At 43.7% G+C, this 25,023-nt stretch overlaps 1 protein-coding gene across 1 annotated transcript in view; it reads right to left on the bottom strand.

Moving 5' to 3' along the window:
- Positions 1-25,023, bottom strand: part of MDFIC2 (MyoD family inhibitor domain containing 2) — a 118,660-nt gene that overhangs the window by 10,470 nt on the left and 83,167 nt on the right. Inside the window, exons 3-4 of the mRNA XM_061622052.1 lie at positions 17,606-17,674; positions 13,079-13,294 (exon numbers count right to left, since the gene is read on the bottom strand). Coding sequence (XP_061478036.1) covers positions 13,079-13,294; positions 17,606-17,674 — 285 coding nt within the window. The remainder of the gene's footprint in view (positions 1-13,078; positions 13,295-17,605; positions 17,675-25,023) is intronic.

The raw sequence follows: 25,023 nt of genomic DNA, 5'->3' as shown, positions 1-25,023 counted from the left end.
AGGGGAGGACTGGGATGGGAGCAGGCAGGAGGGGGAGGGGAGAAGGACAGGTTTGATCATTTGCATGTTTATTGAGTTCAATGCAATTTACTCCTGTGCAATCATGCTTAGGATAGGTAAAACTGACCAGGGGGGAGGGAGGGCAGGCTTGAGTGGGCAGGGGAGGAGGAAGAAGGAAGAGGGGAGGGAAGGAGGAAGGGAGAGGAGAGGGGAAGGAGGGGAAAAGCAGGTCCGATCATTTGCATGCTTATTGAGTTCAATGGGATTTCCTCCTATGCAATCATGGTTAGGATAGGAAAAATTGACCATGGAGGAGGAGGAGGGCGAGGAGTGTATTGGAGGGGGGCAAAGGAAGGGGGAGGGGAGGGCAGGTTTGATCATTTGCATGTTTATAGAGTTCAATGGTATTTCCATGCAATCATGCTTAAGATAGGTAAAACTGACCATGGGGAGGAGGGAGGGGGAGGGGGAGGAAGGGGAAGGGAGGATTGGAAGGGGATGGGGAGGGAGGGGCAAAGGAAGGGGGAAGGCGCAAGAGGGAGAAGGGAGGGTGGGTTTGATCTCAGGTTGCCAGGCTCAGGGCCTGAGAATGATTCTGTATCTTTAAGAGAAGAGAAGAGAGGAGAAGAGAAGAGAAGAGAAGAGAAAATACAGGATTTCTTGCAACACTGTAATGGGAAAAACCACAAGGTGAAATTCTCCCTTTCCCCTGCACAACTTTTAAAGATACAGAAGACCTCTTTCAGGCTGGGCCTGGCAACCCCAGTTTGATCATTTGCATACTTTTTGAGTTCAATAGGATTTATTTCTGTGCAATCATGTCTGAAAATGGAAATGGACTGCCTTCAAGTCGACCGAACTTATGGCGACCCTTTGAATAGGGTTTTCATGGTAAATGGTATTCAGAGGTGGTTTTACCATTGCCTTCCTCTGAGTCTGAGAGGCAGTGACTGGCCCAAGGTCATCCAGCCATCTTCAAGGCTGTGTGGGGATTTGAACACTGGTCTCCCAGGTCCTAGTCCAACACTGACCTGGGGGAGGGGTGAGGAGGAGGAGGGGAGGAGATTGGGTTTGTGGGCACTAGGCAGAGGGGAAAACCCTTTCCTTTCCAAAAGGAAAACATTGTGAACAGTAACATTGCTTTTCAGCGTTTCCCTCACCTTTTTATTCTACAGCAGGCACATGTACCCTCTCACCCAAATTTAAACCAAAGCTGTCCCTGGCCACATCCACACCAGGCCTCTATTTCACTTTGGACAGTCATGGCTTCTCTTAAAGAATCCTGGGAAGTGTAGTTAGTGAAGGGTGCTGAGAGTTGCTAGGAGATGCCCTGTTCCCCTCACAGACCTTCAATCAGAGTGGCTGACTGTTAAACCAGCCTGGCCACTGGACCTCTCTCAGTTGAATAGGAGTCTCCTCTCAGCACCCTTCACAAACTACACTTCCCAGGATTCTCTGAGGGAAGGCATGACTGTCTCACGTGAAATCAAAGTCTGGTGTGGGTGTGGCCCCCTGATTAGCCAATCCAAGCAGCTGTGAGGCTTTTAGAACACTGACAGTTGGTTCTTACTGAGCATGCCCCGTGTTATCATAGGGTTCCAGCCAAAATTTCTTAAATTACTTAAAAATCAGCCAGGCATTTTTTTTAACTTTTAAACTGCAGAAAATGAAGGTCAGAGTATGGGGCAAGGTCAGTATTAGGATTACAGGTATTCTGTGAACATGGCTGATTTTTAATGAATTTCAACAGATTATGAGAACTCTGAGAGAAAAAAGTCCAAAAGGGCTCTGGAGTTTTTCTCTCTCTTTTTTTAGACTTTGAGCTCTCTATTCTCTCTGACTGTTTTGTTTATCACCATGAAAATTAAGAGGGTTGTTAAGCAAATGTTTCTGAGTTCAGCACTATAAGTTTTGTAAGATTTTGTTTTGAAATGAGCTTATGAGAAGTATCAGAATGGCATGGGGATATTTTCAATTTAACATTGCGGAATGTGAAAAATCCACGCTGGCTGTATAATATTTATGTAGAATTTTCCACAGGACAGTTTCTGCAAAGTGAGTTGCATTCTGTCTTCCAACTGTAGCATTACACTACATGTCTGACTTCAACAAAATCAACTAATTGTGGGGTTTGGGTTGTATATTTATTGCATTTTCCTTTTGTGGTTGTCTCTAAAATAAAGATCTAGCTTTTTCTTCTCTAGCCTTCTGCATGTATTACAAATTTGAAGAGTTTACCCTAGAGCAATGTTTTTTCTCAAGCTAATTGCCATGTATCCCCATGTTTCATTAAAGGTAGGCTAAATCTGCCTCCTGATTGATTTGTTACATGCCACTAATAAATTATTTCCACCTCACTTGCTGCAACTTAAAACTAGAACAGCTAAAGTTGCCTTTGTTATTAGCAACCAATAGTATATAATTCTCCTAATCTAGAGTTCCGTATGTGTGTGTGTGTGTGACAGAGTGAGTGAGATACACTTTGATGCATACCTAGTGCTGCTGTATAAGTAGATTTCACTAGTTATGGTCATTCACTCGAGTAGAGGATGCAGTTCCATTAGTGAATCCATTTGTGTGTAAGGAGCTGTCCTTTCCATTTAAGTTAAAAATGTGTGGAAGAAAGAGAAGGCCCAGGCTCCCCACCCCCTTGCAAAGAATCATTGGTTTAAGGCAAGTGTGTATACAAGTTCTCACTGGAAATATATAAGTTTTTGTATGTATGAATGAATTGTAATAAGTAGTTGTAGGTCATTGCTTTACCCAGAGATCCAAATTTAGTAAACTGAACATGTTGTTAATTGTATGTGCTGTTGTTTAAATTAAGCAGTCCATGAGACTTGTTAAACATTTGCTAGAGAGCATCTACGTTTGCTGAGTTCTTTCACTTAATACTTGCAACACTGGTTTAAAATTTTCCTGTTATGGGAGATAGGAGAGCTCCAATTATTGTGAAAGATCAGTCATAAAAGAGATGCGACCCTAATGGCTGCTTTGGAGCATTGTGTTTTATTGTGCTGATCTGTACTTAGTACTTCTTTGTTCAAGGATCATTAATATGATAGATGTGACAAGATCCATCTATTTGATGACAATCCCTTCTAATGCTGCTTTATAAATTGCAACTTCATCAACTTTTCATTGAGGGCCAACACTTCCCAGATGTTATACTGGGACATTTCATGCCTTTGGACTGCGAATGTTTAAAATTAAAGGCATAGAAATGACATAAACATAGACACACTATCCTGTAACAGCTAAGCAGCACTAGACGTCATATTACAAAAGACTTTTATCTTAAGGATGTCAGGAATCTAGAAAACTGCCTTATATTGAGTGAGACCATTGGTCCATCTAGCTCAATATTGTCCACACTGACTGCCAGAAGATCTCTAGGGTTTCAAACAAGGATCTACATAATACTGAGTAAGGACATGTGTAGGGAAGAAAGTTGGGAGTAGGCAGGATTGAAGGATAGTTTGGGAAGAGACAAGTGAAAGGTAACTAAAGAAATCACAGTGATGTGCAGCACACCAGGCTGAAGCAAGAAAGTTCACGTTGTCTTAGGTGATAATTTCAGCCAAGACCGAGGAGGCATTTCTTAACATATAATACTTTCCTTAAGCTGTCATCATGCTGTAGTCATATGATGACAGCCTTCTAATTGCTGGGGGTCATGGCAGCAGCAGACAATATGAGGATGGCAGGTGAGCTGCGGAGGTGAGGGGGGCAAGGCTACTGAGTGAATGAGGCCAGCTGGTAAGCAAGCAAGCAAGCCAAGGAGGCCAGCCAGTGAGGGAGAGAGGTTGGTGTTTTTTTGAAACTCTGACATTGGGGTGGGGGAGAAAAAGCAGGGGGAGGGCCATAAAAGGTTGGAAGGATCAGTGAGGGGCAGGATTTGAAACTTGTCCCGAGCTCCAGGGTAAGAGCCTGGGTGGGGGAAGTTTGGTTTTTGCAGGGTCCCTCTAAGTGGATTGTAGTTATAGAAGTAATCTCTTCCAACTGGCAATGTGGGATGTTCTTCCTATTATTGGTCCTGTGAATCTTTAGCCCCCATTTTTGTGCTCCATATGGTTATATTGTAGAATGGTGTTAACAAGGATCTGAGTATTTATTTATTTATTTATTACCTTTACACCCCGCCTTTCTTTTCATGATAGAAACCCAAGATGGCTTACACATGGTTCCCAGGAGGTCTCCCATCCAGGCACTGACCAGACCTGACCCTGCTTAGCTTCAGCAGAGTGCTGGCCTCATGTGCCTTCAGACCATAGCCTATTGGGTACTGAGTGCAGCACCAGATCAGACCAGAGGGATGGGGAAGGGGTGTTGTTACTGTCCACAGGAGTTCCATCTCCTTCATTAGGAAGCCTGTTGACCTTGGACTGGACATAGAGGGTCTGCATCTGGTGTTGGGCCAAAGAGGCAGATTGGGCATACTGCTGGTGTACCGACCACTCTGCTGCCCAGTGGTGTCTAACGGGTGTTGGGAGACCCCAGGACTTCATGGCTTCCATGGCAACCATGGGGCTGCCTCAAATGGTCATCAGCCCAACACATCAAGCGTGGCATTGCAGTTTTTGTTCTGAGTGATGTGAGGGATGGTCTGAAGGCAGAGGGGTGCAGTGCATCATCATGGCCTGACACCATCTGTTGAAGTTTGGATTGGTGGCAACAATTACCCCCTGCAGGAGTGGTCCAACCTTGGAGACAAATGGAATCTGATGGGTTCCTGAATGTTCTGGGGAAATATCCAGTGAAGAAAGATGACAATCCTGTGAAAGCCCTGGTCTCAATGTGGAACAGCAAGATACGACAGGCAGTTGACACAGTCGCCCCTGAACATCCTGCCTGGTATTGTGGAACCCAGCTAGTTTTCTGGTACTCTGAAGAGCTACAGACCAGGAAGCAAGTGATGCCTTTATTGATTTTAAATATTTAACCGTTTTTTAATGTTTAAAACATGTTTTATTTTATTTTTAGTTGTATTTTTTTATTATAGATGTGTTTGCTGCCCTGCATTCCTTTGTGGATGGATGGATAAATAAATAAATAAATTTCATTCAACACTAAGGGAGCCAAAATTTCTCAGAAGATAATTTTCTGAGAAAACTATTGGGCAATTTTACTTCCCCCCACTGAGATTATTTGGCGAAATCCCATCTCCCAACTTGGAATCAGCCTGCACCACCCATGCTCCCCTCATGTAATGGCTTGAGTTTGGGGATGCTATTGTTATTTTATTTTTAGTTATTTATATTGTGCTTTTTATAAAGTTGTCAAAGTGGCTTATAATAAGTGATTAAAAACACTAACAATAAAACAATTGAAAATACCAACCAAAAATATAGCTGCATTATAACTAGCAGAAGACAAGTTATCTAATAAACATAAAATGCCTTCCAGAATAAAAAGGGTTTCAGTGCCTATATAAAAATGGGAAGGGAAAAATCCCATTTTCCTCAGATTAGCTCTCCTTCAGATTATTTTACTCTGATGTGACTGCTGTCTTGCTGTTCTTGTTAATATTGGATTTCTCCCCTACTTTTTTTTTTAAAAAAAACTGTTAAATCAATCATATGTTTGAATTTTTTAATTAAGTGCAGGATTATAAAACATCATCATCGCTGTAGATTTATGAAACTACAGGTTTCATAAAAACCTGAAAAATGATATATAGATTTTGATTTCGTAGACTTTGCTGAGAGAAGCTTCATTATGTTTTCACTGGCTCGAATCCTAAATATCCATGAGCGGAACTGTTAACAGGATGCTACTGCTGACAGAAGGTGGGGAAGGAGGCATTTTTTTCTGATTCACCTTTTCTTCCCTATCTCCCTGTGTGACCCTCCAGAACAGCGTGGGAGGTGGAGTAGGGATGGGCAAATCTGTCATTTTTGGTTTCTCTCCATTTCTTATTTTTCCACTCTTCAGTTCAGTTCTCTACATTTCCACATCAATGTGTGATATTTTTTAAAAAGTCCTTATGAAAGTAAGTAAGTAAGTAAAATTTTACTGCAATCTTAGCCATAGGCCATGTGCAAACAGATAAATACAAACAAACATAAGCAAACATATACCATTAAAAGATTTGTTAAAACCTGAGGATCTAGAGGAGACTAAGGGGAACAACCCTACTGGGGTATTTCATTGGTAAATTTCACTCTCAATTTTTGTGCCGCTAGAGCAAAGTTAGCAACCGCTAATGTTACTGCTTTGGAATTATCAGCCAAAAGCTCAAGCACCAGTTCATCTGTTGGATGAGATGCAAAGGGGACTAGAACAGGGAGTAGGAATTTACGCCTGGGGTCTTCATATAATGGACAGTGGAGAAGGTAGTGTAAAATCTCCTCAATAACCTTGCAGCCATAGATGCAAAGACGTTGGGAAGTTGGAATGCCGCGATATCGGCCTTCAAGGTAGGCCGAGGGCATTGTTTGAAATCTAAGGGCGGTACACGCTCTCCTAATGGGAGCGTTTGATAGAACGCCCAGATAATCCGAAAGAGAGTGGTTAGGTTTTATACGTGGAAACCAGATTGAAAATGGGGCCGTCGCTATAGTAGCGCGGTCTTGATTGGCATCTTGGTTGAAGATCCAATTTCGTAGTGCAACCTTACTTAATTCAAGGAATTTACTATGGGGAAGATTATATTTATCGAGAATCCCCTGGCATTCTTGAGCCCACCTGCCAGATTGTAGTTGCTCCAACCAGGACTGTTTAACCAAGGAAGAATCGTCCAGGCTGGCAACACGAAGCCAATAGCGCAGGTAAGCCAGATCAGTACGCGCAGAAAGTGAAGGAAGACCAAGCTCAGCTCTTAAGTGGGCGGCAGGGGTCCCCGGTGGAAGGCCAAGGGTTTGTCTCATAAATGTATTTTGGATGGACTCTAATTTGGACTTGGCGAGGACTCCCCACAGTTCACAGCCATAAAGAATTTTTGGGAGAATTTTAGCTTTTAAAATTTTAACCATGGGGACAACCAGCTGACCGCCACGAGTGTAGAAGAATCTTTTGGCTTGGCCTAAAGTGCGAGAACCCACAAGGAACGCAGCTTTTATCTGAGGGGTCCAAGAAAGAATGTTGGAAAGGTGAATACCTAGATATTTGAAGGTTTGAACCTGTTCAATCGGGGCACCATTTAGTGACCAAGAGGTTTGGGTCCTCATAGATTTGCCACAAACCATTATTTTAGTTTCAGACTGGTTGACCGTAAGTTTCTGTATTAGACAGTACTCCTCCAGTTTCAAGATCATGCGTTTGAGACCGACTTTGGTTAAAGAGCATAAGGCCAGATCGTCAGCATATAATAGGGCAGGAATCTTCCTCAGGCCGATTGAAGGCGGGAAAAAGGTAGGCGAAGAAAGCACCTCCACAATATCATTAATGAAGAAATTAAATAGGAAGGGGGCCAAAAGGCACCCTTGCTTTACTCCTCTGTGCACCGGGATTTTTGGTGAGAGGATGCCATTTTTCCCTAATCGTACCTGGATTACATTGGACTGGTGGAGGGCCCTAATAAGCCAATAGAGCCTTTTATCAATGTTAGTCTGGACCAATTTTTGCCACAGTAGCTCTCTGTCTACAGAGTCAAAAGCTGCGGAGAAATCTACAAAGGCAATATATAAAGACTTAAAGGATTTAGTTCTTGTTTTCCTAATTAGATGGTGCAATATGACTGCCTGATCAATTGTGCTTTTATTAGATCGAAGGCCGGCCTGTTCTTCGCATATAATTGAGCAGGTAAGATCCCAGTCCCTCAACTTAGTTAGTAATAGTCGACAATACAACTTCATAGGCACATTCAATAGGCTGATGGGGCGGTAATTTGAGGGGATCGCCGGGTTGCCTTTTCTGAAGATTGGAACCACAATACTGGTCAGCCAGCCTAACGGAATAGCACCAGTGTTATTAATATATGTAAAAAGGGAGGCCAAGAGTGGGGCCCACCAGGATAAATCCTGCATCAGGAAGTCTGGTGGAAACATATCTTCCCCAGGGGCTTTTCCCGCTCGAAGAGACGTGGCTAACTCCCTAACTTCTGCAGTTGTTACCGAAGGCTAGGCAGGGAGGCCAGCCAGGGCATCAGCTATGGCCACCGGTGGAAGAGTATATGAATTCCCAAAGATAGAGTGAAAATGCGCTATCCACTCCTCCTGTAATATAGGAGGGATGGGGGTGTAATTTTCTGACCCGAGGCTACCTTGTAGTAACTTCCAGAATTCAGCCTTGTTGCCTGTGCTCACGGCCATGTCCAGTGCTGCCCAATTTGCTTCATAAAAGGTTTGCTTCTTGCCTTTTAAAAGTTTTTTATAAGCTCTTTTGAGAGATAGTAATGTGTAGAAAGTATCTGGGCAATTGGTAACCCTAACCTAATTTGTTTAGTAAGTTGCTTTTTTGCGCTTCTGCACTCTTTATCAAACCAAGTTTTTGGCTTTAAGGGAACTGAGGCAGTAGTTAGTAATGCAATCTGGGGACTAAGCTGGGCTACTATGGCCTTGTATGCCCGTAGGCTCTCCTCAGGGACAGTTATGGCTGTGTGTCGTAGATCGGCTAATAAGTCTGATGCCAAAAGGTGATGAACGTCTAGGCCTATGTCTGGGGACCATCTGAGGCGTTTTAAACCATAAAGCTGGTCTAAATAAGGAGCCAGGCAGGGAGCAGCTTGATGTTTAGAGGGGGCCAGAAGAGCTAACTTTAAAGGTAAATGATCACTTTCTGGTCTCGAGATAACAGTAAATTCTTTGACCCATTTTATCAATTAGGGGGTACCTAGAAAGTAATCAACTACACTAGCACCAGCCCGTGCTATGTAGGTGAAAAACCCTTTAGAGGAATCTAGGGGAGAGCCATTTAAACAAATAAGATGAAATTTTAGAATCAGATGGAAAAGGGCCATACCGTACTTATTAACAACCTTATCTCTTGCGGATCTAATTAGGAGAGGAAGCCCTCAGGCGGTTTCCAGGGGTTACCATTAATGTTGGGATAACTGTGGCCCATCCTGGTGTTAAAATCGCTGCCTAAGAGAAGCTCATATGTAGGATAATTAGCCAGGAGTGCATCAAGGAAATTCTCCAAGGGGGGCCAGGGGGATCCCTCCATTGCGGAATTAGCCGGTGGAACATATATATTTAAACAAATAAAAGGAGGGAAGCCTGCGACAGTAAGACCTAGTGCCAGGCATGTGTCTGGGGCATCCGTATTGGGTAGGACGACATGACAGTCAAGGTTGGTGGCCAATAATATTGCCAGGCCGCCTCGCCCACGACCTTTACTACCATATTTCCTGGCCAGTTTCGACCAAGTTTTAAAATCTTGAAGCAAAAGTGTCTCACCCAAGGTAAGCCACGTTTCCTGCAAGAGGATGATGTCGTATGATTGTAGTACTTGACATAGCTCCAAGTCTAGTGTCTTGCTCTTCCAACCAGCGATGTTCCAGGAGAGTAGTCTCAAGTGGGTCCCAGAGATGGTGGACCGAGGAGAGCTAGTGCCTGTACTGGGCACCTGGCCAGGCATGGTAAGCAGATGTTTTGTCCTTCGGGTAAAACGAGATTGCTGTCATGGCCACAGGGTAGTAATGTTTATTTCAGGAGTTAGGGTGCTCACATTTGAAATAATCCACAGAGTTTGTAGCGTCAGTCCTGGAGAGTGTGGTTTGGCCTTATACATCTTATTGGGCGAGCCTAGCTCCTCAGTTTGTAAGTAGCGCATCTCTAGCCAGGAGGGGTCTCTGTTGGCCTTCGTAGGAGGTAGAGCAGCTTTACAACGGATAACACTACTTGTCAGCCTAGCTCCGCCGATTGCAGGAGACTTGCTGACGTTGCACGGGGATCGAGGCTGCTGACTAGATTGTTCAACAAGGTCCGTGGCTGGAGAATTGCTTGGGTCTCCCAGGTCGGTGGCTGGACACTGTAAAGAGTCCATCGAGCATACTTCTGGCCATACGCTAGTTAGGCACTCTATAAGCTGAGTTAGTCTATTAATGATTGCCACTCGTTCAGATTTAGGCAATCGACTGTAAATTTCCATAAGGTGCAATTCTTCTGGCTCAAACCCCTCCTGTAGCAAGGATGTTATCTCTAGGACAGGCCTAGAGGCCGAGTGTTGCTGGTAGACTTTGGGGTCGCAAACAAGCAGAGACTCGTGATTTAATAAGCTGTTAGAAGGCGCCTCTGACATAGTGCCACCGACACCGAGCTGTTTGTCAGGGCGATTGAATAGCAGTTTAGGGGGGGGCATGTTCATAAAGTAGCGTTGTACCACAATGCCTTGCTTACTTAACTTCTCCCTGGTGTTGAAAATCTGATTAGCAATAAAGGGAGTTTGAAATGTAATAATGAGTCACCAGCAATTCACATTGGAAGACAAGTTGATCATATGCTTGATGTAATTCGAGTGACGAAAAGCAGGCAAAAATGGCAGGTGTCCAAGTGCGGTATGCTTGGGGTTAGAGGCCAGGAACCAGGCGCCCACGGGAGGCACGTAACCGCAAGCTTTTCTTGGATCAATTTTAATTTCCAAGAAGTTGATCTTTGGGGGCTTGCAGTATTTAGAGATGTAAGAGGGATTGGCCTCTGCTCAGCTGGTAAGAGCGGGAGACTTCCCATTGTGGGGCTACTCTACCTTGACCTTGTGGAGAAATTATGTTTCCCTCCTTCTGGGGTAGGCTCTTTTTTGGAGCGGCTTTTTTTCTTTCTTTAGTAGGGTTATGCTGGACTGTTAATGGTTGGCAGATAGGAGAGTCCAGCAGTTTAAATAATGGTTTAAAATTCATTTTCCTTGCCGGGCCAGATTTAGGATTTTTAACGTTCTTTGATTTTTTGGGTTTTCTAGCAGACTGGTACATCGCGGCAACCTTGCCTTTCCGCCTAGGTGCCTGGTTGGACAGATCAGTGCTAGTTAGAGAGCCAGCAGGTGGGCCAGGGTCTTTGGATTTCTCACAGAGAATCGGTCCTATAGCCTGAACCGGCGTAGTTAGCAAGCTATTTGTTTCAGCCATATACGCTTTGACTAACTCCAGTTCTTCCATCACTAGCGCGCCCCACCCAAAGAGAGTGTTTTAGATCCAGATGGAGTCGAATTGGACATAGACTTATTCGTGGGGTTATTCACGGGGAGGGGCGCCTGTGGCTCCTGGGGCTCCTGTATCGAATCGATGGTAATCACCTCCATGGGGAATCCATCGGTTTTTGAGCTGAGAGAGCAATTATAGCCCGCGTCAAGTAGTTCCTCCGCCAGGCTTTTGGCACCTAAAGCATCTCTGAATGGTTTATTTGACAAATGATAGTCTAATGACCAGTCGTAGGAGCTTTCCGGTAGGGGGCTAGCCTTCTGAGCGTTCGGCTGAACGGATGAGATAGACGAGTTTTCTGACTTAAAGGGGAAATAATGCATAATCTTCGCTTGCTGATTAGCTGGCAAAGACTCCTCCACCCAAGGAGATATGCCGAGCTCCTGGCATTTCTTCCTTGTATAAACCATTTTGCACCAGCTCAGGAAAGAACTTTGAGGTTAAAGTTGTAAGACGGTCCCCAGCGATAGTAAGTTCCCTTTTAGGATTCCTTTCTTACAAAGTTTTACTTTCGCTCTGCCGCCCTTGGCCTTTCCGAACTGAGGGGCTCTTCACTAAATAATACAACTCCTTAATATCAAGGTCAGGGTTGCAGACTTAAAATTATTAAACCTAATACAATCTCAAAAAGCTGCGCCTTCCAATGTAAAAACAGACAAGACGCCCACTCTGAAACAGAGAACCGGCTTCTTATCTCAAGAAAGCTGCTAAAGCAGGAATGGAATGTAATAGAATAGTAGTTTCGGAATTCAACTGCTCTTGGCTCCCACGGCCTTAGAGATAAAATTTCCGGGGCTCATTATAAGCAGAATTACAGGGTGTTTAAAGTTCAATCGAGGGGAGAAAGCCGGAGGGCGGCTTATCAGAGGTGGCAGCAAACCGGCACCTCTCCTTATGAAAGTTCATCAGCACTTTAGTGCTAAACATGTACATGCTTTTGTATGCAATTTTGCCAAAGTTACACATTTTTGCAAAAACAATTTTTCCTAGTATAAGACATTTTATGCTATATTCACTATTCTATGCATTTTTATGCACACTTTACCCAGTATATGCATTTTTCTATGACTTACTTTGATGGAGAACCTTATTGCAAAATTCAGAGAACTGTGTACTTTGAAGGATGGCTGTGTTTTAGTTCACACATTGTTTCAGAAAGTATGAATTAGGTAGGTTTGCCTTAAAATGTGATGAATGAATGAAATTCCTTCCCCATCCGTAAGGTGATGCTTATCTCCTTCTGCCAGTGGATGGGAGTACCTTCCCTGAGTAGAAGGAGCCCTTCCATTTGCAGAAGGGCAAGTCAGACCCATGCTATTATTACCTTGCTGGCAAAACAATTTTTTAAAAAAAATTTATGGTTTTTTTTGTAATAAGAAGAACATTTTTCTATTTAACCACTCCTCACCGTACAGTCACTTCCCTTTTTACAAAGGAGATGTCAAGTCATGGATGATGACATTTTAAGTGTATAAAGCAGGAGCGGAAACCCCTTTGGCCTCAAGGACTGCATTTGTTGGTGGCAATGGGTGAGGGAACACACACACGTATGCATGTTCCCCTAGCATCTGCTACCTGAAGTGGTTGCCTCACTCCTCCTAATGGTAGGAGCCCAGGTAAACGCCCAGGAGTGGCTCAGCAATAGCCTCCTGGGAGCAGAGCCGCTGCTGCTTTCTGGGATGGGACAGGGCAGCAGTGAGGTCAGGCCTGTGCAGGCACATCAACAAAAGCACTAGATTGGTTCTATGCAGCCCTGACCTCCTCGCTGCTTTATCCCTCTTGGAAAGTAAGCCCGCCCTGGGCTCCTGCTGGGAAGAAGGGCGGGATATAAATCAAATAATAAACAAACAAACAAAACAAACAAATAAATGAATAAGTAAGTGGCTGATGAGAGGCCAGCTCTGCTATCCCCTTTCATAATCTCAATCCCTTTTCTATGAGTATATACACAGAGAGCATTTAAATAGATAATTGTTTAGGCTCTGCTCAGTTTGCAAAACGTACCATTGCTGTCCCCTTCATGGACTGATGCATCATCTTCAAGGTAGCTGAACTGTGTCCTGCATTTCCTAAGAGATGACAGTGTAGAGGTACTAGATTCTGACAGTTTTCTCTCATTTTTGGTGTCCTTGGATGGTACATCCGTGATACTGAATTCTGATACTGAGTTGAGAACAATACCTTTCATAGGCTTCTCATTTTTAATTGCTAGCTGATTTTCTAGAGTGGAAGAGAAAATCACAATGAAGTCATGAGGACGCTTAGATATTTAGAGATTGCTCCCGTATATCCCAGGTATTGTATGTAAGGCCCCAATGCCATCAGCAAAATGTCATGGCTGAAAATTAAGAACATTTTAATGCTGCCCTTCTATTGAAAATAAAAATTTCCAAAGCTGTTAATTAAAAAAATAACAATCACAAAACACAACAGACCAATAACCAATAAATTTGGTTATCCATTAACATATATTTTATTTATTTATTTATTATTTGATTTATATCCCACCCTTCCTCCCAGCAGGAGCCGAGGGTGACAGAAGTGCTAAAAACACTTTAAAACATCATAAAAACAGATCTTAAAATACATTAAGACAAAACAGCATTAAAAACATTTTTAAAAAAACTTTTAAAAGGGTTAAAAACATTATTTAAAAAACATATTAAGCAATTCTAACACAGATGCAGACTGGGATAGGTCTCAATCTAAAAGGCTTGTTGAAAGAGAAAAGACTTCAAAAGGAGCCGAAAAGAGCAGAGATGGCGCCTGCCTAATATTCAAAGGGAGGGAATTCCACAGGGTAGGTGCTGCCACACTAAAGGTCCGCTTCCTATATTGTGCAGAATGAACCTCCTGATAAGATGGTATCTGCAGGAGGCCCTCAGTGATCGACTGGGTATTATTATTATTATTATTATGTTGTTGTTGTTGCTGTTGCTGTTGCTGTTGCTAATTTAATTTGTATCCCGCCCTTCCTCCCAGCAGGAGCCCAGGGCGGCAAACAAGGCACTAAAAACACTTTAAAACATCATAAAAACAAATCTTAAAATACATTAAGACAAAACAGCGTTAAAAACATTTTAAAAACTTTTCAAAAAAGGTTTAAAAACATTATTAAAAAACATATTAAGCAATTCTGACACAGACTGGGATAGCTCTCAACTTAAAAGGCTTGTTGAAAAAGAAAAGTCTTCAAAAGGCGCCAAAAAGATAGCAGAGATGGCGCTTGCCTAATATTCAAAGGGAGGGAACTCCACAGGGTAGGTGCTGCCACACTAAAGGTCTGTTTCCTATATTGGGCAGAATGAACCTCCTGATAAGATGGTATCTGCAGGACGCCCTCACCTGCAGAGAGCAGTGATCAACTGGGTATGTAAGGGATATAAGACTGTCTTTCAGGTATCCTGGTCCTGAGCTGTATAGGGCTTTGTACACCAAGACGAGAACCTTGAACTTGGCCCGGTAGCAAATGGGCAGCCAGTGCAATTCTTTCAGTAGCGGGGTGACATGTTGGCGATACCCTGCTCCAGTGAGCAGTCTCGCCGCCGCATTTTGCACCAGCTGCAGCTTCCGGACCAACCTCAAGGGCAGCCCCACATAGAGATAAAGATAATCAGGCTAGCCAACTTGGCCTAGATAATGTCCTAGGATTAGAAAACAGGGAATTGACTCAGAAGCCTGGGTTCTTAACCAGGCACTTCTTACAAATTAAGCAAGGACATTTCAGCTAGATTCCTCCCTGATCCTTTTCATCTGTACGCAGTCATATATTGATACTGTTGCTTTGAGGCCAAGTCCCAGAGACCTTTTTTGTTATTATAGAGGATGCACAGGGAAGATTTCAATATTAAACCAGTAACCAATCTGGCTCTGGGAAAATTTAGCTACACTTAATTTAAAGTGCATTTAAAAAAAAAAAAACCTTCAAATTCTGAGCAATTTCCAATGTTCCCATTATGGCCCATGAAATGCACTTAAGCATTCAATGGCACTAGACTGAGAAAATCAGAAGGAAATAATCAGTAAATGCTAGATTAGCATTTGCTGTATCTACTATCAAGCCGAGTTTTATCCTTCAAGTGCTGTTGGAGAGCAAATCAAAACGAGAAGTATAAAAGACATAGATTTAACCTGAATTCCCCATTACAACACCCTTAAAGAAAAGAGTAAAAAAAGCTGTCACTCAAGGACTTTTGTTTGTTCAAGAATGAAAATAGAGTGCATGTTACTGTCAGGCTTTTATTCTGAAAAGCTTCCACTAAGTAATGTTATACGTGTCTTGTTACAGCAAAATCAAGTCCTGGTACAATCACCATAACAAGCAACTTGCTATGACAAGCAGGATCCTGTCTCTTCCAGAAAACACTATAGTTGAGAGAAAGTGGTGCACAATTATAGGTCTCGATTTCATTTTTTTAATGCAATTACCTTCAGCTCCACCATGGGCCCATCTACATTATATCTTTTATCAATTTAATGCTTGCAGAGAGTGTCTACAGAAATCAAGTTTATCCGGGCTAGCATGAAATCACATGATTAGCTCTTTCATTTAGAGTCTAGCATTTTATGGATATGATAATAGGTGCAGAGCTTTGGGGTTGGGGGAATTAAATGAAGACTTATAGACATGTAAAATATAAAATGCTCAGTTGCTATTATTTATGGTCTATTTAAACGCAACAACAAATTAAGTTGGTGTTCATTGTAGGCAGAATGGCCAACGCCAAATGCCAGTTTCTAAATATCACTGCCTAGCATAACTAGTACAGCACAATAACAGCCTGCTAACTCAGCAGTCAAATCTGTTTCCTTTCTATTGTCACAAGACAACAAAGCAATACAGCATTCTTTAATCACATGGTGCTGTTTCAGATTCAGTTCTGTGATTTCAAATATGTTTCATAGTGAAGTGTGAAAATCACTAAAATTATTTTGCAGTAGGTTGCCTATACATAAGTAAAGGGGTGCTATTTATGCAACATTTTGGGGACAACTTCACCCATGTTTAAGATCACCTGTGATCACATGTCAGTAGTGTATATCTCTCTACAGAGATAGTCACATTCAACAATGCACCACGGTTTGAGATGTGCATTTTCATTTGCACTGCAATGCCCAGTGCTACACCATATATATATTCATTTACATAATTATTTACTGCATTTTTACACTGTTCTTCATTTTAATATTCACATTAAAACAAAACATAGAAAATAAAACCATTCATAAAACAGTTAATACAGCCATACAATTAAAACCAACTAAATTTCTGCAGCACACTTCACTTTCAGCTGATCAGATCTTTAATTTTCCCTAAAGGCCCATGTGAAAAAGTATGTGAACCCCAGTAACAAAGGCACCATATGTACCTCTAAGGGGAGGGAATTCCATAAATGAGATGCTGCTACAGAATAGTATGTGTCCTGGATCACCACCTAACAAGTTGAACTCATTGGTGGGACAATAAGAAGGAGCTCCTTTGCAGATTTCAGGGTCTCGGCAGGTATAAAACACCTCCTTCAGGTATTTTGGCCCAAGTGATTCAGGGCTGTATAGGTTAACCTCAACACCTTGATTTGGGCCTGGTAGTGTAACAGGAGCTCACATTATTCACATGAATATGATTGTTCATATAATAATGTGAAGGGAGGCCACACACTGAAAGGGACAGGGATCCCAGCCCTACTTGGATATGCCAGCAATTGAACCTGGGCCCTTCTGCATGCAAAACATGTGCTCTGCCAATGTGCTACAGTCCAGCACCACCCCTTCCTCTGCAAGTTCAGAATATAGAAAGTCAACAACATCCATATTACATAGTTTGTCTTAAGCTTCTGGTACTAGTAGCCTGGCCTGCAAATAATGTTGCAAGACGGCCACTTTCAAAAGAGGATGGGAACTTACGTTCCATGGCCCTGATCCCCATGCCCAGTGGAGGCTGGTGGGGCACTGCCCCACCAATCTCAGTCTGTCCTCAGCTGGGCCCCATCTGCTTGCCTTCCTACTTACAGCCAATCCAGAGGGCAGCACTGGCTATCAGCTTCCTCCTCCTTCTTAGTATCAGTGCTGCCCTTGCAGAACTTAGCAGGGAGTGGGATGGCGATAAAGCTAAAATTAGTTGGCTCTGCCTACCGTTGGCCTCCCTGCCTTCCACCCTACCAGCCAAAATGAGCACCAGCCACCACTGCCCATGCCTGAAAGGGATAAGAATCATGCACACTTCCTCCATACCCCTCCATCTCTGGGTTGACAATGGTGGTGGTGGGCAACACATTTCATGAGATCAGATACTGTTTGGTAGCAACAGCAATGTCATCTATACATATTTAGTGAGATCATGCTGTTTAGTCACTGTAGCTAAAAAACAGGAGGTATGCCAATACTCAACTGTTTCAATGATATCCTAAGATTGATGTAGATGCATGCCTAGGCCTTAGATATATACAAGCAACATTATTTGTGGACCAATGCTAAAGATATCAGAGATTATACTACACAATTATAAATGTGTTTCCACAAACTGATTCTTACCTGGACGATCTGCTGTATTCAGAATTACGATAGGGAGAACTTGCAGAGGAAGAGACTTGGTGCAACTGTCTGGGTGGAAAATCAAACAAGGACACCATCAACAAATGCTATTCAGGGCTCATTCATAAAGTACACAATACTTTCAAAGTCCTGGGAGAGGGTACACAAAGAAGTGACAATTTGTGATCAAGTCAGGAAGGGCCTGTTGGATGAAATATTATTTTTACACTTCTGTATGCTTCTTCAATACAATCGTGTAATTATTCTGGGGTAACTCTTCTTTCTCAAAGGATAAGTACTTTTGGCCAAGGCAATACCAACCCCTTAGTGACTTTGCTCTAGTACAGGGACAGCTAACCTGTAGCCCTCCAGATGTTGCTCAATTCCAACTTCCATCATCTTTGGCCATGCTTGCTGGGGTTGATGGGAGTTGTAGTTCAGTAACAGCTGGTGGGCCAAAGTTCCCCACACCTGATCTAGACCTCTCTGGATCCACTGCAGCAAGGAAGAGAGTTATATACTACTTCCAGTCTGGCAGATGCAGAGTCCTTTAGGGTGAGGCTTCATCGCAGAAGTCCCAGAGATGACCTCTCATCTTCCAAAGTCAACTTCTTAACACCCATCAACTACTTCAACATGTGGACCTGAACTCTTTCCAGACAAGATATGGGTATCTTAGGTATCATAAGCTGAATATATGCCAACAGTGCTATGGGACTGCATAAAAGGCAAACGCTATTTAGGCTACACTAACAGAAGCATAGTTTCCAAATCATGTCAAGTACTAGTTCCCTTCTATTTGGGACTGGTTAGGCCTCATCTTGAGTACTGCATCCCGTTCTGCACATCGCACTTTAAGAAGGATGCAGGCAAACTGGAACAGTTTGTCATGGCCAGGAAGAATCTGGCCCTCCAAGCTCAAGAATTTTGGCATCTTGATTTAATATATCAATGGTAACAATATTTCCTGTTTTTCCTTGACCCCCCTCTTGTTTTCACATGCCCTCTTATTTACTGTACATCATTTCACTTCACTTCACTTCAACTTATTGAATTTATTTATTGCTTCACACTGCCAGAAGAAGTCCTAAGTAATTTACAGGGGCAACAACATACAATAAAAATCAATGAAAACAAAACAAAAACACTAAAAAGGGCTCATTCACAAAAATCACCCAACAACATGAAATAGCCATTCCACACACACAAGAATGATCAGATGGCTACAGAATCATATCCAAAGAGTGCTCATCAATGGTTCCTTCTCAGACTGGGGGGAGGTAACCAGTGGGATACTGCAGGGCTCAGTCCTGGGCCCAGTGCTCTTCAACATTTTTGTTAATGACTAAGATGAGGAGGTGCAGGGAATGCTTATCAAATTTGCAGATGATATAAAATTGGGAAGCATAGCTAAAAACATTGATAGGCAGGAGCATTGGGCTGAAAACAGCAGAGTGAAATTTAACAGGGATAAGTGTGAAGTTCTACACTAGGAAAAAGAAACCAAATTATAAGATGGGGGATCCTTGGCTCAGCAATACTACATGCGAGAAGGATCTTGGAATTGTTATTGATCACAGGTGAAATATATGCCAACAGTGTGATGGGACTGCAAAAAAGGCAAATGCTATTTAGGTGTCAGGAAAAACTTGCTAACTGTGAGAGCAGTACAAACAATGGAGCCAATTACCTAGGGAGGTGGTGGGCTCTCCAATACTGGAGGCTTCAAGAGGCAGCTGGACAGCAACCTGTTGGGTATGCTTTAACTTGGATTCCTGAATTGAGTAGCAGGTTGGACTCAATGGCCCCTTCCATCTATACTAATCTATAACTCTATAACACTAAAAATAAATGCCAGAAGCCATACCATAATTATTATTTTATTATTATATTTATTGGTCACTTTTTTCAAAAAAGCAATTTACCAACATTAAAAACATATAAAACAAGGATAAAAAGCAATGTAAAATACTCAAATGCATAAAAAGCAGAAGCCAACTCATCCCCACCTGACTAAATATGAAGAGAATTAAGCTCCAAAGGCTTGGGTTAATAAAAATATTTTTATCTGGCACCTAAAAACAGATAGTGATGGTGGTGTCAGGTGTGTTTCTCTGGGGAGAGCTTTCCACAAATGGTGAACCACCGAGAAGGCCCATTCATCTCCACATCTCCCTTGGAGGTGGCACACAGAGAAGGGCCTTGGATGATAATGCAGGTCCATGTTGGTTCATGTGGGAAGAGGTGATTCTTGAGGTGCTGGGATCCTGAGCCACATTAAGGCTTTACAGGTCAAAACCAGCACTTTGAATCTGGCCCCAAACTAATTGGTAGCCAATGCAACTGTGTCATTAGTGCTGTCCAAATGCCGAGAAGAATAAAAATGTCTTTTGCCTGGCACTGGAAGCATGTCATAGTTGGCACCAGGAAACCCTCCTTGCAGAGAAGATTCTGTAGCTGATGGGCCACCATTAAAAAGATCCATTCCCTTGTTGCACACAGAGAAGCGATTCAGAAGTTACTCACAGGGGCTGGGTAGGTTTATACAGGGAAAGATGGTCCTGCAGGTATTGGGGTCCTGAGCCATGCAAGGCTTGATAAGTCAAAATTAGGACTTTGAATTGAGCTCAGACTCACTTGCACTTACAGAATTCTGCTTCTATCTGCAGATGATCTCTTGTCAGAATGCACATATGTCCACAAGAAACTATTAAACCGCCATGTTCCCAGAAAACACTTGCCTATAAAAAAACAATTCAAGTGTGCATGCTTGCACGTGTGTGCAAGAGACAGAGCACACAAGTGTGTAGGCATTTGGGCAATACACTGGTCTCGTATCCAGTCCAAGTACCTATGAAATTCTATAATATACATATTATGCATAGTGCAAAGATGTGAGAACAACAAGCCCTAACAGAAACTAGAGGACAGAAATACAGATTTGATGGTTGTGATCTGAAATTTAAAATAAGTTGTGATTTGTTTTCATACTGTCACAACTTTTCCGTTTCCTGGAGAAAGGCAAAATGGAATTAGGGGTTTTGGAAAGTGTCTATTTCAGTAGCAGGAAACCACACATGAGGCTATAAATATACTATGCATTGCTTACGACATTATTAAACTATGCAAACCTCTCTTCTTGATTTATGATGATACATGAGTAATTCACATTGGTTTGGGCTTACTGGATTTGCTAATGCAGTAGCAAGGAAAAGCAGATGGTGTTATCTTTAAAAGGAATATTTAATTGGAAGTGAAATTTCCATCCCATCTTATGAATTTTAAGAGCATACATGAGTGACTAGGTAGATTAGAATGTTTTTGGTGGACTCATTATAATCTGATGGCCAAGCATTTTGCCCACATGTCTGACAAGATGGACCATATCCCATTCATTTCCATTAACATCTGTGTTGTTATGCTATAAACTCTAAACTAAGGATGTAAGAAAGCATTGATTTTCATTGACTAGTGTCTGTCACATGCAGCACTGTTTCTGTTCCACTGCACTTTGGCTTCCAACAAAAACTATATTATTCATCTCACTGTCCACTGGGGGAATTTTTCATAATTAATTACATTATTCCACACCATACATTTCAATGCAAAGGCCATTCATTTTAATGCAAAGGAAACACAATGCAAATGGGGAGGGGAAATCATCCCGTTCCATTGGAGTTCTCCGGCATGCATACTTTAAACATGAATGAATCTTCAGAAACCACTTCCTCCCGTATACTGTACATAAGCCGGCTGGCTGAGGTGGCCTGGTTTTTTTTGTGTGTGCTGGTTGTGGGTCATCCTTTTTTTCCCCCCCTTTTCTTTTCTTTTTTCTTTTGGGGGGGTTGTTTTAAGGTTGGGTGCCTGCCTGAGTGGTGGAAGCCTACATCGTGGCATGTGTCAATCACAGGGGAGTGATGGGGGAAGGGTGGGAGGCCAATGTATACCGAGGCTGGGCGGCAGATGCTGGTGGAAAGCTAGGGGCAGGTCACGTCAGGTAAGAGGAACTAGGGAGAGATGCATAATATCTGTCCCCTGTTCCGGGCCTGTCTAGAGCCAACATACAGCTGGGGGATGCTTGACTCCATACTCTGGCCTTCAACTGCTGCTGTGCAATGCCAGGTCTGTTGCTCAAAAAACATCCCTCATCCATGATATGATATTGGATGAGGGCGCGGACCTGGCATGTATTACAGAAACCTGGCTGGATGAGGCTGCTGCTCCTATCCTTGTGGCCATGTGTCCAGCTGGGTTCTCGTATGCACAGCAGCCGAGGGTCGGTAGTCGGGGAGGGGGAGTGGCGGTTATTTACCGAAGGTCCCTGGTTCTCACCAGACCTCCTCTCTGTGAGACCAAGGTGGCAGACTGCATGTACTGGAGGTTGGGCCCAAAGGGCAGTCTAGGGATTCTGCTCGTGTACCATCCACCCTGCTGCATGACGGACTCCCTGGCCGAGGTGCTGGAGGTAGTCTCGGCTGTGCGTGTACAGTCCCCAAACCTGCTGGTATTGGGGGACTTCAATGTACATTCAGAGGCCATCCTTACTGGGGCGCCTCGGGACTTCATGGAAAGCATGGCTTCCTGGGAGCTGCACCTTATTACAATGGGGCCCACCCATGTAGCCGGTCATACACTCAACCTTGTGTTTGTCTCGGGAGAGGAGGGGAGTGATCTGAAAATTGGGGGTACATCCATCACCCCCTTGTCATGGTCAGACCACTACTTGGTGAGGATGGACTTTTCGGTGCTACAAACCCTCCGTGGGGGTGGAGGACCTATTAAGATGGTCCGCCCCAGGCGTCTGATGGATCCTGATGGATTTCTGAATGCGCTTGGGGACTCTCTGGAGCATGCACACATCCACTCAGCTGAGACCCTGGTGGAGGGGTGGAATGCCGCAATCGCCGGGGCATTAGACCGGGTGGCTCCAAAACGCCCTCTCCCCCTGAATAGAGCTCAGACGGCACCGTGGTTCACCCCATGGTTGCGAATTCTGAGGCGGGAGGTGAGACGGCTAGAGCGCCGGTGGCGGAAATCTCGCTCTGACGACGATCGGACACATGTTAGAGCAGCTGCGGCAGCCTATCATGTGGCAATAAGGGCAGCAAAAAAAGATTTTTATGCTGCCTGTATTGCATCTGCAGAGTGCTGTCCCAGTAGACTGTTCCAAGTGGTCTGGAGCCTGGTCGGTCCAGTTGCTCCGGAACCAATGGAACATGCTAAGGCCTCCTGTGACGAGTTTGCTAAACACTTTGCGGAGAAAATCGATCGTATTAAGAGTGCTATTCCGTGCACTGTGGACACAGTGAGCAAGCCAGAGGTGACCAGTGGTGCTCTGGTGGTGTGGGATCGGTTCCAGCTTCTTCCATCTGACGAAGTGGACAAGGTGCTTTCAGTCTTAAAGCCAACCACTTGCTTACTCGATCCTTGCCCATCGTGGCTCATTATGAGCTGCAAAGATAGACTGGGTGAGGGGATCAAGATGGTGGTAAATACATCTCTCGAAGAGGGAGTAATGCCATCAGCACTCAAGGAGGCAGTAATAAAACCAATCTTAAAGAAGCCCTCCTTGGATCACCAAGATCTGAACAAGTTTCGCCCAGTCTCAAATTTGCCATTCTTAGGCAAGGTGGTTGAGCGGGTGGTGGCAAAGCAGTTGCAAGCGCACTTGGAGGAAGCGGATTACCTGGATCCATTTCAATCGGGCTTCAGGCCTGGACATGGGACTGAAACAGCCTTGGTCGCCTTGGTAGATGATATGAGGAGGACGTGGGATAGGGGCGAATGCACCTTCCTTGTCCTCCTTGATCTCTCAGCGGCTTTCGATACCGTTGACCACATTATCCTCCTGGACCGCCTGAAGAGGTTAGGCACTGTATTGCAGTGGTTCCATTCCTTCCTCTCTGGTAGGTACCAAAGAGTGGCATTGGAGGATGAGGTCTCGGATCCTTGGCCTCTCACTTGTGGGGTGCCACAGGGTTCCATCCTCTCCCCGATGCTGTTCAACATCTATATAAAGCCGCTGGGGGCAATCATCAGGAGATTTGTGCTGCAATGTGCTGCAATGTCATCAGTATGCGGATGACACGCAGCTCTATCTCTCATTTAAATCTTCACCGAGAAACCCTGTCCAAGTGCCTGGAGTCGGTGAGTGGCTGGATGGGAAGGAATAAGCTGAAGCTGAACCCTGACAAAACCGAGGTACTGTTTGTGGGAGACAAGGGAAGGCTGGGGGATGTGGACCTGGTGCTCAATGGGGTACAATTGCCCCTGAAAGACCAGGTCCGCAGCCTGGGGGTCATTCTTGACTCCCAACTGTCCATGGAGGCTCAAGTCTCAGCTGTGAGCCGGGCGGTTCTGTATCAACTCCATCTGATACGGAGGCTGTGCCCCTACCTTCCCAACCATCTGCTCCCACCAGTAGTACATGCCCTGGTCACCTCTCGCCTAGACTACTGTAATGTGCTCTACGTGGGGTTACTCTTGAAAACGGTCCGGAAGCTGCAACTGGTACAGAATGCGGTGGCTCGTCTGATTAAAGGCAGCCGCCGGCAAGATCACATCACTCCAGTGCTGAAGGAGTTGCACTGGCTACCGGTTGTTTACCGGGCCCAATTCAAGGTGTTGGTTTTGACCTTTAAAACCCTACACGGTTTTAGCCCAGTCTATCTGAAGGAGCGCCTCCAGCATCGTCAGGGATGCCGCTCAACAAGATCAGCCTCAGAAGACCTTCTCTCGATCCCACCGGTTAAAACAGCTAGACTGGTGAGGACTAGAGAGAGGGCTTTTTCAATAGTGCCCCCCATCCTGTGGAACTCTCTCCCAAATGATCTCCACCATGCCCCTTCTATGATGAGCTTCCGCTGGGCCTTGAAGACCTGGCTCTTCAGGCAGGCTTTTGGGGTGGGTTAGGTTTTTACTCTTATGGTTTTAAATTTTAATGTTTTAATGTATTGTTTTTTATCTTGTATGTCGCCCAGAGTGGCTGCACAACCAGCCGGATGGGTGACTAATAAATTTAATAAATAAATAAAATGTTGCTTTGAGTTCCCTGTGGAGTTCCCCACTCTCAGTTCTGTTCAAATATCAGATCAGGTGGTTTAGGATAAGAGAAGGGTCCTTCTTGATGTTGACACCACAGCTCCTTAACGATTTTCACCAGGCTCCCTTTTTTCCATCTTTCTGATGAATAACCCAAGCTCATTTAATTTCAGAAGTGACAAGGTTACAACATATGTAGGTGATAAGAGTACTATAGTCAAAATTGATCAAAAAGCCAAGATTGCTATTTTCGTCCAAAAATAGGTTGCAAAGAAATTGTCTAATAAAAAACAGCTTTATTTTATTAAGAATTTCTGTTCATTTTATCTGTGCTCTGTGTATGAAAAGCTGAAATTTAAATAAAATAAATTTAAATA

Source organism: Rhineura floridana, chromosome 3, assembly GCF_030035675.1.
Source record: "Rhineura floridana isolate rRhiFlo1 chromosome 3, rRhiFlo1.hap2, whole genome shotgun sequence".
In the NCBI taxonomy this organism is placed as follows: Eukaryota; Metazoa; Chordata; class Lepidosauria; order Squamata; family Rhineuridae; genus Rhineura; species Rhineura floridana.
The sequence above is the reverse complement of the archived record's forward strand: the minus strand, read 5'-3'. Positions and strand labels throughout refer to the sequence as shown.